General features: G+C 54.7%; 1 protein-coding gene across 1 annotated transcript in view; it reads left to right on the forward strand.

The window, feature by feature from the left end:
- ACSF2 (acyl-CoA synthetase family member 2) overlaps positions 1-11554 on the forward strand; it is a gene marked incomplete at its 3' end in the record, with an annotated part of 35337 nt that extends 23783 nt beyond the window's left edge. Inside the window, exons 11-16 of the mRNA XM_082008096.1 lie at positions 8586-8693; positions 8839-8990; positions 9624-9765; positions 11039-11149; positions 11345-11413; positions 11504-11554. Of these exons, the coding sequence (XP_081864222.1) occupies positions 8586-8693; positions 8839-8990; positions 9624-9765; positions 11039-11149; positions 11345-11413; positions 11504-11554 (633 nt within the window). The remainder of the gene's footprint in view (positions 1-8585; positions 8694-8838; positions 8991-9623; positions 9766-11038; positions 11150-11344; positions 11414-11503) is intronic.
- Between the last annotated feature and the right edge of the window lie 959 nt (positions 11555-12513).

The following is a 12513-nucleotide window of genomic DNA, read 5'->3' on the forward strand; positions in this document are numbered from 1 at the left end:
AAGCAGTGGAGCGTGACACATCCAGAGCTGGCCACAGTCAGGAGACCCTGTGTGAGGGTGTTTTTTTCTCGGCACATGGCACTGTGGAGCGGTGGCTGTTGCCTTCCAACAAGGGATGGGGCAGTGGCAGAGCCGGCAGGGAAGCGGTGGGGCGTGGGTGGTGGGTACGGAATGCTGGGCAGGGGTGCCCCGCTGCGTGCCCGGCTCAGATGAGGGGGATGGCGATGCCTGCAGCTCTCGAGACAAAGTCGTGGACAGGGAAAGGCGTGGACATTGCTAAAGGGGTGGTGAAGTAGCCGAGCAAGGAAGTCACGGCTGGAGCTGGGACTAGGGTCTGCCTTTGCTCCTGGCTTGGGGTAGCAGCGGCAGAGGGGAGTTAAGGCAGGGGATGTCCCTTGCTCTCCCAAGAGAGAAGGCTAAAGCAAAGCAGTTAAAAGCCCCAGTGCCTGCTGCTGTCGGTGTGAAGAGAGATCCAGGGGTTGTGGGGTGGGGTTTGGAAGTGGAACATTTTGAACTGATTTCCAGCCAGCTCCTGGCTGCTGCAAACAGCTGAGAGCCGAGCACATAACTGTGAGCTTGTTGAGATTTCTGCTCCTGAGGCTGGCTGCAGAGCCCCAGCGGAGCTTTTGCGGAGGCGAGACAGGCTCAAGAAAGGGAGGAAATCCAAGGGCTGACTTAGGACACAGGCTGGCTTATTCACCGAGATTTCTGGGTTTTTTCCATTGTTGCAGCAAGGAATTTGCCAGCACTGCCGAGCATGCTCTGGACGGCGTTATGAAAACTGCCCGGCAGCTGTCAGTCGGAACGGTGTTTCCATCGCATGACTGTTTTGGGGGAGAAAAGGGGTTTCTGGGGTGTGAACGTAGGCTCTGGTGAGCCGGTGGGGCAGGTAGGGTTGGTGGAACGACGACGTAAGGTGGGACCTTGGTGCAAACCGGGCCATGTCGGGCTGCCAGCGTCTGTCAGCCGAGGTGCGACGCCCTGCGGTCCAGCAGCTGGGGCCGCGCCGCTCACCGCGGCGCCGAGCGCTTCTCCTGCCTCCTCGCCGGCGGGATGCTCTGACCGTCGGAGCGCCGGGCTCCTGCTGGAGGCACCTCCTGCAGGGCTCGCTGCTGTAGTTACTGTAGGATTTAAAACTCCTCCATCAGAACGGTGGCGTTTTTGCTTATGCCTGGTTCAGTAGGCGCCGCAATGGTCGTGCACACGCTTTGATGCCTGGAGTAGCTCTTTGAGTGTCTTGGTTAGGACCTTTGAGGCAGCGAAAGAGGAGGTAGACAGAAGAACCCTCCGTGTTTTCCTCCTTTGCCTCTCCAGGTTGATCAGGACTAGGAGTGCCTCTTAGGTGCGTGCCGCTCGTAAAGCTCGGACGGGGAGCTGGGTGAATGATTGGAAAAGAAAAGATTCGCCTCTAAAGCATCATCTTCTATCCACTGATTTTTTTTTTTTTTCCCCTCTGAGCAGGTTCAACCACCTTAATCTTACTTGTAATCACCTGATGAGCAATTCCTGCAGTTACATACCAGCTTTACTGTGCAAGAGCAACTGATGGGTGAGATTTAAAATCCATCCCGTTTCTGTTGGACACTGAAGCTAGGTAGCATATCCGTGCTCCCTCCCTGAGTGCAGCTAAAGTCTGATACTTGGTTTTCCCATCGCCTTGCAAAAAATACCAGCTAACAGCTTACCCCTTCTGTGGAGAATTCTGCCAGCGCAGGTCGGATTGGAGCAAAAAGCTGGTGAGGGCCTTGCAAACTCCATCCATAAATACACCCCACCCATGTGTATTTCTGGAACAAGACATTTTTCAGAGGTTAAACTGCCCAAACCTCAAACCACCTTCTCATCTTTCTTCCTCTGAGGATAAATTTCCCTTTCTTCTACCTTTTATCTCTTCGCTGGCTGAGACTGCAGCTTTTTGGGGACAGGGATGCTCTCCCTGCAGGGGTGCGTGTGCTGTGGCTGGAGCAGGCAGGCTGTGGACAGGGATTTGGACCCGTCGCTGCCTCGTGAAGACGGCGCGATGTGGCTGCCACGATGCTGGTGCAAGGTGGGAAGCCGTCCCTCCCGCGGGGGCTCCCCACCAGCCCAGTGCCTGCAGAGAGGTCATGGTGGATGCCGGCTTATTTTCGGTCCCGTGGCGGGGTGGCAGCGGGGCAGTGCTACTGGGGGAAAGGTGTCTGCGTCTCGGCTCCATTTCTCCAGGCACAAACGTTGAATAAAAGGAAGTTCTTTCCCTTAATGTTTTTTGATTTCCATGCCTCGGTGAGCACATTCCTGCGGCGGGAGCTGGCTGGCATCTGCCGCGGCTGGCACCTCGCCCTTGGGCTCCCGGCTGTTTGTGTTCTGAGCTGCTCGCTGGCGGGGTCTGGTCTTCCCACACCGGGTTTCGCAGCCCTCGACTGGCCAGCAAATGTCCAGCGGTCCTCAAAAGCTCTCCCGGGGTCCCGCTCGTGGGTGGCTCGCCGTCTGGTGGCAACAACGGCAGCAGTGTCGGCGTTCCCGCTGCTGCGGTGGGATGCCGCAGCGAGCTGGGTCCCGTCCAGCGCCCTGCCTCGCCGGTCCCCTGGGACCAGCGCTGCTAGGACGTCGCAGAAGAGGCGGGATTATCCTGCCATCCTCTCTTTCTTAATTGATTAACCGTTCTGCAAACATGCCCGGTGCCTGGTAATTGGCAGACGCTGGACTCCCCTCCTCTCCTCCTTGGAGGCGTTGTGGGCTAAGCAAATAAATACAGTTTTTGAAACAGTATAAATATAGATTTAGGGTGTTTCTTTGGTGCTGCAGGTCAGAGCTGTTTTGATACCACGTTGGAGATGGCCTTTTCCACGTTTAATCATTATTTCTGTTAGTACTGACGATTCTGGCGTATCAAGACAGCTGCACGTGCGTTACTCCACGTTAAAATACTCCATTGCTCACTTAAGCCCGATTCTGTAGCTTTTAAGGGGATGCAGATCTAGTTCCGTACATCAGTGCATGCTAGCAACCACCTTCTTGAAGCGGTGCCGGTGCAGCCAGCCGTGGGGCCCAGGCTGGCGGCGAGGGCCCAGGCACCCTGGGGTGCTCTCCCCGTCGGCAGCCCCCGCAGCGCCAGGCTGAGCTCCTGCCTCTGCCCGGCACTGGGTGCTGGGGCGGCAGCAGCGTGGGAGAAGGCGCAAGCTCTGCAGTGTCCTAGGGAAGCTGTCCCTGGAGCACCCTCCAGGCAGCGACTGAGGAGCCTTGGTGGGTGTGCGGGCGTGGGGAGCCCCAGAGGGTCTCCAGGCCCCCCCCCCTGGTTTTCGGTGGCGTGCAAGTATCCCATCAGTGACGCCGGCACCTGCGGCTCTGGGTTCAGACCCAATTACCGTTTCCATCTGACCTGCGTGAAGGGTACCCTTCACTGTGGTGTGGGGCCCAGGCTGCTTGTTGAGCTGGAGGAGGTGGTGGTGGCTGCACCTCCTTCCTTTTCTGGTGGTTTTCTTCCACTGTAGCATGGCCTCCACCCATTGACATGTTGCCAGCTTGGCTCCCCATTGACGTCCACCCACCCTTCCCTTCTGCCTGATCCCAGCAGCTGCTGCGTGATGCTCTTGGCCTCTCCGGTGAAGGTCACCCAGCCCCTGCTGCCTCTCCCCAGCCCTGCCGTGTCCTCCCTGCAAGGCGCCGGGCATCCCCAGCAGCCCTCTGCTCTGCCCAGGGCTGCTGTCCTCTCTACAGCTCTTGCAGGCTCTGAAGAAGAACGGAATTCTTCGCTTGCAGAACACAACCGATCCAGAAAGACTTCTGACTCTCCCAAATGCTCCCCAGCCATGAGTCCCCCCCGTTCTCAAAATGGAAAGTCGGCTCCCGCTCAGTGACAACTTCCCTGCTTATCCTTGGCCAAAGTGAGACCTCCCCATCCCATCCCACCTCATTTTTGGGGAGAAGCTGACAAGTAGGTGGCTTCAGTACCTGCAGAAGCTATGGGAATGTGCTGTGAGAACATTTAAAATGCAGCATGGAAGCAACAAGATCCTGGACTTCCAGCCATGGCTTTGGTGGGAGCTAAGATCTTCACATCTGTGGGGATGCTACCTTTGCCCTTCGTTTTTGCCAAGTTGCCTTCTCCCGCAGCTTTGAGCATTCAGGTAGCCCCAAACGAGTGGTTTCCCACTCTTGCAAGGCTCTCTGTTTCTGCACATTTCCTTTCACTTTTTCCTTTTAATTCCACTTTTTCCAAATGCATTGGCACCCAGCAGCAGGGAGGATGGAGTTAATTACATAGCAAAGACCTTTTATCAAGCTGTGGATAAACTAGTAAGTAACTGCACATGCCTTTACTGGTTGCCACTGGGTAGTGCTTCTGAAATGCTGGCAGGACTGGGGAAATACTTGCAAGCCTCAAGACTGCCGCTCAGCCTGGAAAGAAGAGAGGCCGCTTTAACTCCAGACCGCGAGGAGCAGTTTGTCCTGACTGTACAATAACAGGAGGTTAATTTTCAGCGGCCGTCTTCTGGCCTGGGCAAGCTGGGTTGCCATTTTTGCAGTGGTCTCCTCCCGAGGCAAAGCCATTGCGTGCTACAACACAAAGACAGTGCTTTGGGCACCTGATATTTTTGGGAACTTTTTAAGCCCCATCCAAACTGGGACTGTCTGTCAGCTCTCCGGGTGGGGAGGAATGCCAACAGGGTGGCCACCCTTGGAGGTTTGTCCTACAAGACCTGTTTGTTTGTATCCTGACGTTTTTGACACAAAGATGGTACTGTTGCTGGGGAAGGAAATGAAATCTCAGTGTGACATAGGCTGGACGTGATCAGAAGTTGTTTTTTTGCGGCAGCAAAGTTGACCTGAAGGTTCAGGAATATTCCAATACAATTTGGGAGAGTGGGACATTTCCAAAGCCAGGAGACACATGTCCCCAGAGGACAGCGAAACTCGGGGTGATTTTGGTAGAGAGCAGCTGAACGAGGGAAGGTCATTGCTCAGCTGAGAACGATTTGGAGCTGGCTGCAAAGGGAAGGGCTGGGGTTGACTTTGGCGGAGATACCCAAGGCAGACAACACGCTCAGCACGGGTTTAGGGATAATTAGATCCATCCAGCATGTTACACTGAGAGGGGCTGAAAGAGTCTCTTCGAGGTCCCTTAGCACATCTCTTGGGCTGCCAGTCAGCTTTCTGTTGTTCATTACGCCTTCTTTGAAGCCTGAAAATCCCTATTATTTCATGGTCAATTTGCTGCTTTTTTCTGAGGCCAATATTGTTTTCAGCTAAAGCTCAATTTCTGTAGGTTTTAGTTTGGTGGTTCAAGCTCTGCCATCATCCTCCAGCGTGGCATAACCAGAGGGTGGTGATGAGGGACACAAAGACCTTCCCTGAGCATCGTTCTGGTCCAGAGGCGGTTTCCTCCAAGGACCTTGTGCCCTCCTGCAGCCCTGACCTTCTGCTCCAGTCCCAACCCAGTGTAACCCCACTGGGGGTACTGGGAGTCCTGAAGCCAGCCTTTTCATCGCCGCCTTTCAGCAGCAGTTGAATGCGGAGGGAAGTGGGTGTTTTTATTGCTGTTGAACACTGGGGAAAACCGAGGAGCAGAGAGCTGATGTGACTTGTTCCAAGTTACGCAGTAAATAAGCAGCACGGCTGGGAAAAACCCAGGGTCTTCAGAGTCCCCGCTCTCCCCACCAGATCAGTCTGCCTCCCAGATGTTTGCTAAAGAGACTGGAGTCTGATTGTTTTTACTTTATTTTTAATTTTTTAGACACTTCCTTCTTCAGGCTGTTTTGCCTGTTCTGCAGTGGCCAGTGTTTAAACAGCGCTAGCAGGAAATGTTTTTGAAATGTGCTTTAAAAAACACAGTTCTGCTAAGATGTTCTTTTTATTCCCAGTTTAGACAGAGGCTTAGGATTCACAGAGAATGAATCTCTTGTCAGGAGGGGTAAGTTAGGCGGCAGTTTGTTTTGGAGCTGTCCTCGTCATTGCTGAAGGCACGGCTGATCTGCGTGCTGGGCATTGGGGAGGTCACTTGTGGTCCTCACAGTAAAAAAGGCTTTACAATTATATTCTGTACTCTTGTAGCTCCTCTCAAAGCCAAGAGTCTGAGCTGGACTCCTTGCCTCTGAAAAGCTTTGACACAAGATATAGCTCCAGTGGAAATTATGGAGCTGATGCAGAAATTATTGGGTGAGGTTTTCTGGACTGAATTATACCAGATGACAAGGCTAGAATGATGCTAAGTGTCCCTTTGGGTCTTGAAAGCTATGAATCTTTGTGGATATCTCCAAGCTTAAATTGGAATATGGGGTTTTGTGGAAAGGTCGTTTCATCTCGTCCATCACGAGCCGCGGCTGGGCTGGGACGATGGAGCCGGCGGAGGATGCTCCACGCGTTGGATGAGGGTCGGGAAGGACAGCAGTGCTGGCACGAGGGCTTACTCCAGCCACTGCCTCGGTCCTGGGCATGCAGGTGGGGAAAACACTATCCCAAGAGAGAAATGCTGTCTTGGAAAGGTCGGGAGCAGCATCCTGGTGGCTGGCTGCAGCGAGCGGTGCCGGTGCCGGCAGGCTGGCTGAGGAAGGCAGCGATCAGGCAGCAGACTGAAGGCGGGACGTTCAGACCCACGTTTCTCTCTGGGCCGAGTTGGGAAGCCCGTTACTGAGGGTGTGAGGGTGTTTATGGGGACAAGCCGCCGGCCAAGGCACGGCCAGCCGGTGCTTGGGGTACACGGCACGCTGCCAGGCATCTAGAGGAGCCCGGTGAGCCGCAGCGCCCGCAGCATCGCCCTGCCAGGGAGCTGCCTGCTGCTTTGTCCAATTAAACCACTGGAGCGACCCGGAGAGGCAGAAAGGGTTGACTCAGGGCTTGGCCGGGATCCTGGGACCGACGTTGCAATTCATCCAGCAAAGTAAGACAAAAAAACAAAGGCGCTGGGACTTTTAATAAGTGTTTAAGATCTTGGATTTGTGTCTCGTCGGTCATTTGATCCAGCCACAGGACTCGTATTAGTGGGTGGGAGAGAAATCCTGTCTGAGCATTAGGCGCTGTAGGTTTCCACCCCGGCTGGGAAGCTGTCATTGTGTCTGCTCGGAGAAGCCTATTTGCAGTTGCTCCCTGCGCGCTGCCAGGCTCCTTGCAGAGCAGTTTGCGCCAGATGGTCCCTGCGGCATCCTGGAGACGGTCTCCTCCAGATCCCTGGCTAAGAGGAGGCTCCTGCAAATCTCCAGCTCGGATTCACACTGACCCCGGTGGAGTCAAAACGAGAGCATCGGCCGTTATGACAGACCGTGCCCAACGTGAGATCCTTCAGCAGCCCCGAGCGGCAGAAAGCGCCAAGTGCTATGTATAGCTCCTTCAGGATACATGCCTGTTTTTTCAGGGTGCCTCATCATAGTCCTTTGCAAAGCCCCCCGTTAATTTTGGGCGCGGTGCCTGGGGTCCGGTGAGCACCGTGCAGACGTGCCCTTGCGGCCAGCGCTGGAGCCCGGGCATTTGCTCTAAAGGCACGACCCAGATCTGGGTGCCAAGGCTGTAGGAAGGTGGTTGGGCCCTCTTGCAGTCTGGTGGGTCAGAGCTGCTCACGTGTCAGCCTCTGAAGATGGAGGAGAAAGGAGCAAACGGCAGCAGCCCTTTCCCAGCCATACTCTGCCAGCAAAGCAGCCACTGGTGACGTTAGCGGGTGGGAGAGAAACCCTGCGTGATGACACACGACATGCCGAGCAGGTTAGAGAGACCAAAGCAGTGCTCCGGCACATCCCACTGCTGAAATGCAGCTCCCAGGAGCTGGAGGCGAAGCGGCAATTCCATCGATGGTGCTGTTAGTGCAGCTCAGAGCTGCCCACAGCACCTCCTGCCCAGCTCCTGCTGTCTCGGCAGGCCACTGAGCTGGGCATAAAGAGCTGGAATTTTCCTCCGAGAAGAAGTGACCTTCAGCTGAGGTGACTTGGAGCCTGCCGTTGGGATTAGCGGTGAGGGAGGTTTAGCAGCGAGAAGCTTTTGTCCTGCTGGGAGGCTTTCAGTCTGTAAGTGCAGCTGCGCCGAGCGTTGTGCAGCCTCGTGATGCCTTTACGACCATTACGGGAGCTGATGTCTGCACGAAAGGATCTGGAGCAAGCAGCCGTGCTGCGGGACACGCGGTCTCCCGCAGGAGCCCGCTGCTGGCTCCAAGGTTTTTCCAGAGCGACGTCCAGTGTGCCCTGAGCTGTGGAAGATGCAAGGTGAAGTCAGCACCTTGAGTAGATGGCTGCAAGGGCACCGAGGCAAAATCAGTGTCTGGCAGAGATGGTAGGGAGTCAACAGGACAGGGCTTGGAGAAACATAGGTTAAAAAAGCGGAGGGTGAACCCTGGGGTCCTCCAAGAAAAGTAGTTGGGGTGTCAAAAGTACATGATCCCCAAAGTGTCGGTGGGGGGGGAGCTGGAGCACAGCGATGGCGGTGAGGAAGGCTGTGGCAGGCAGGTCCAGCGCTGCATTAGCTCCTGTCTCTCCAGGACTCTCTGGTCTGGAGAGCCCCGTCCATGGGCCAGGAAAGCAGCGTTTGCCTGTGACCTGAGTGACTTGTGAGAACATCTTCCTCCCACCCCACTCTCTCCTGTGGTCATCACTGGTTGAGACATGTTTCTTCCCTTGTATTTGCAGGTTGCCTACGGGACCACAGAAAACAGCCCTGTCACCTTCATGGGATTCCCCAATGACAGCATCTCCAGAAAAACCGAGACGGTGGGATGTGTCTTCCCCCACACAGAGGTGACCATGTCCCTCCCCACCTGCCCCTGCTCCTCTGCCTGCAGCAGACCTCAGCCTGTCCCCTCTGTCTGGTGCTGGAGTCGGGACATGCCATGACGTTTGGCTCAGACATCCCCTACTAAGCCCTTCTTCTCTTCCACTGCAGGCAAAAATTGAGGATCCGGAAACAGGGAAGTCTGTGCCTCTGAACACTCCCGGGGAGCTTCAGATCCGTGGCTACTGCGTCATGCTGGGCTACTGGGATGACCCCGCCAAGACGAGGGAAGTGGTCACTGCTGAGAGGTGGTACAAGACGGGGTGAGTCTGGAAACAGCCCCCTTCCTCCTGGTCCGATCTCTCCATGAAACTTCAGAAGAGCTTTTAGCGCAGAGCCCTCGGTGCCAAGTGCCCCTGGAGATGGGGATAGTCGCTTCGCTGCTGGTGCCGTGGAGGGGCTGCGGGGGGACGCTGCAGGGGCAGGAATTGCCTCCCCCTGAGCCCTGATGTTTGTGTGGACGCTGCCGATGGCAATGTCTGGCTGTAGCAGGAGCTCTGTGATCTCTTCCACGTGTTCAGCCGTTACCCTCTGGATACCCTGACCTGGCCTCCAGACCAGGCTGGGGGGGAGCATCAGCCGTTCTTAGAATCATCATAGAATGGTTTGGCTTGGAAGGGACTGTTAAAGGCCATCTAGTCCAACCCCCTGCAACGGGCAGGGACATCTCCAAATAGATCAGGTTGCTCAGAGCCCCATCCAACCTGACCTGGGATGTGTCCAGGGATGGGGCATCTACCACTTCTCTGGGCAACCTGGGCCAGTGGTTCACCACCCTCATTGTGAAAAATTTCTGCCTTCTATCTAGTCTAAATCTCCCCTCTCTTGGTTTAAAACCATTACCCCTTGTCCTGTCGCCCAGCTGGGACAGGACCAGGTGTGTGGTGTTGTTGCAGGGACCTTGCGAGCCTGGATGAGCACGGCTACTGCAGAATTATAGGTCGCTGCAAGGACATGATTATTCGGGGAGGAGAGAACATCTACCCAGCAGAACTTGAGCAGTTTCTCCACACCCATCCCAAGGTTGAGGAGGTCCAGGTGAGCGGGAGGGAGGTGGGGTGGGTGAGCAGCAATGGTTCCTGTGGTGGGAAACCTGTACACAAAGCTGCTGGGACTGCTGCTTGGGACCTGGCTGTCTGCCCCTGTTTCCAGCACCTCCTTTTGTGTCATATTGGTCGACAAGCAGGAGGGAGAGGCTCATGGCAGGGAAGGGGCAGGCAGAGCTCCTGGCATGGGGCACATCGGTTTAGGCAATCCCCTCGTGCACCAGCTTCACGTCTACAAAGTAGTGACTGTCATTCTTCTTCTGTTTTGAACTACCTGTCCACTCTCATAGCTCCGTCTGAAATTCTTACTTGGAAAGCAGTCTGGAAGGACAGTTTTTACTGATCATTAATTACTAAACTCCTAAATCCAAAAAGACTCCTCCAATGAGTCCCTGGAGATGAGGAGTTAGACTTAGTTTCACCCCTTTGCAAGACAGCAATGATTTGCAGCATTGAGCAGCTGCTCCCAATCTGCTGGGATTGTTCTCCTCCAGGTTTTGTGCCAGACAAGTTTCCCCATAAATAAACCACTTATTTAGTCAGTGTTGTGCCTGTGCCAGGCTAGCATCTCTCCCTGGAACAGTCCCAGTGCAGATGGGTTGCAAACCAGCCTTGTTTATGTAGTTTCTAGGGCTTTATGTCACTGCTCTGGACACAAAATGATCGACGTGTCTCCAGGATTTCGAGATACCAGTTCAAGGCGGGGCATGACAGTAGGACTCTTACGAAATAGTGTAAGCAAACTTTAGAGAGAGATCAGGCTTGGGAAGCCCATCTCCTGGTGTCACAGGCAGTGGTCTACTAAGATCTGCCATTATAAGAGTTTCAAATAATCCTTTAATTCAACTTCATCCCTCTCCTGCTGCTTCATCTAGAGATCCCAAAGCACTCGAAGCAGCCTCCCAAGTCTCCCTGTTTGTTGTGAAATGTGTTGCCCTATTTTTGGGGGAAGCAGAGGCACGCAGAGGGATGACAGGTCCATGTTGCACCCACGATGAGCTGCTGCCTGGCTGGTCTGACTCAGCCCTCCTGCTCTGCCACCTTTCCTCTGCCAGATGGTTGGGAAGTCCTCCAGGAGGGCTCGATTTCATGAAGAAAGCACCAATGGGATGGTCAGGCAGCTCAAGCTGCCTTTACACAGCCCACGCCACGACTCCCGCATCCCGTGATACGGGTCAGGGCTCGCACCACCTTTTCCAGCACACGTATGCTGCGGGAGGAGAGGGGTGTCCCCAGGGGTCACGCCGTCCTTCTGTCCCAACCAGGTGGTCGGTGTGAAGGATTCACGGATGGGAGAAGAGATCTGCGCCTGCATCCGAGTGAGGGTTGGGCAGGACTGCACCGAGGAAGAGATTAAAGCTTTCTGCAAAGGGAAGGTGGGTCTCCCACTCCTCTGAGCCCAGAAATTCAGTTCTCTGCCGGCCCAGTGCACCCAGTAGCTGCTGGGGATTTACAGATGAAAGTGCAGGGGTTTAAAGCAACTGGGGATCCAGCCCTGGCTTGGGTAGCACCAGCTGGGCAGGGTACACTGGTCCCGGCAGGTTGCATGGCGGTTGGCTTTCTCTTCCCAGATCTCCCATTTCAAGATCCCGCGGTACGTTGTGTTTGTGGGTCAGTACCCGCTCACTGTCTCAGGCAAGGTGAGAGAGGGGCTGGGGCAGGGCAGGAGCCCTGGCCTCCTGGCCTCTCTCCTGTCTGAGTCTCTCCTCCTCCTCTTCTCTTTATTCCAGATTCAGAAATATAAGTTGAGGGAGCAGATGGAGAAGCACCTTCAGCTCTGAGCTTGGGAAGGCAGAACCAAAAAGGGGATTAACCAGCCCCGTTTCAGCCAGCTTTGTGTCCACTTTTCACCTGTGCCTTGGGCACCTTCCCTCCCCAACATCAGGCTGATGGCACTTTTAGTTAATAAAACAGAGAGCTTTTTTTCCCAGTTGGGTTTGTTTCTTTGCCAACAGAAACACTGCGGTGTGAGGAAGCGATGCTTATTTCTGGAGTTTTCTCCCGCTACTGAAAGACCTTATGAAGGTTTTAAAATCTTCTGCCTCTTTGAGCAATTTGCCTGCAGCCATGTCAGAGGACTTGAACAGATGCTGGTAGATATTTTGCTAGTATTTTAGGTCATAACAGCCTGGCCTGGCTTCCAAGGTAGGTGAATGCCTTCTCTGCTTAGGTGCTGCTGAGGCTCCTGGGTCACACATCACAGCCCAGTGAAATGACCCAGCTTATGAACTTGAAATGAGGGTCAGGGACTTTAGAGAGTGAGACTTTGCGTGGGAAGGGGCTCCCTAAAGCTAGCTGGAAAAGCTCATCCTGTTCACACACCTCCCCTGAGCCTTCTGACCCCCAAAGAAACATCTCCAGGGTAGACTTGGCGTTGTTTATTTTGTAGTTTTGGACAAGACAGACAGTAAGGATTTTGCAGAAATACCAAAGTTCCTGTCCCATCGGCAATGTGAAGCAGAGCATACCCGGGACAGAATTTTACGGGAGTTATTTGGTACCTCCCAACCATGAAACACTACGCCCAGAAGTAGAAGAGCAGAGCTCCTCTTCCTTCCTGGCAGAAGTGTCCCACCCCAGCTGGGGAGCAGATAACGTTGCTGCCGACTCTCCCCGATCTCCTGGCCATCTCCCTCCTGCTTCCTTCCCGAGCAGGGCTAGCGGCTGGGCTTCCATCTCCACGCTGGGGCTTTCTCCAGCAGGTGGGGGGAAACAGTGCGATGGGGAGGGAGGTGAAGCG

This window comes from Phaethon aethereus (assembly GCF_964289735.1).
Source record: "Phaethon aethereus genome assembly, chromosome: 18".
Taxonomy (NCBI): Eukaryota; Metazoa; Chordata; class Aves; order Phaethontiformes; family Phaethontidae; genus Phaethon; species Phaethon aethereus.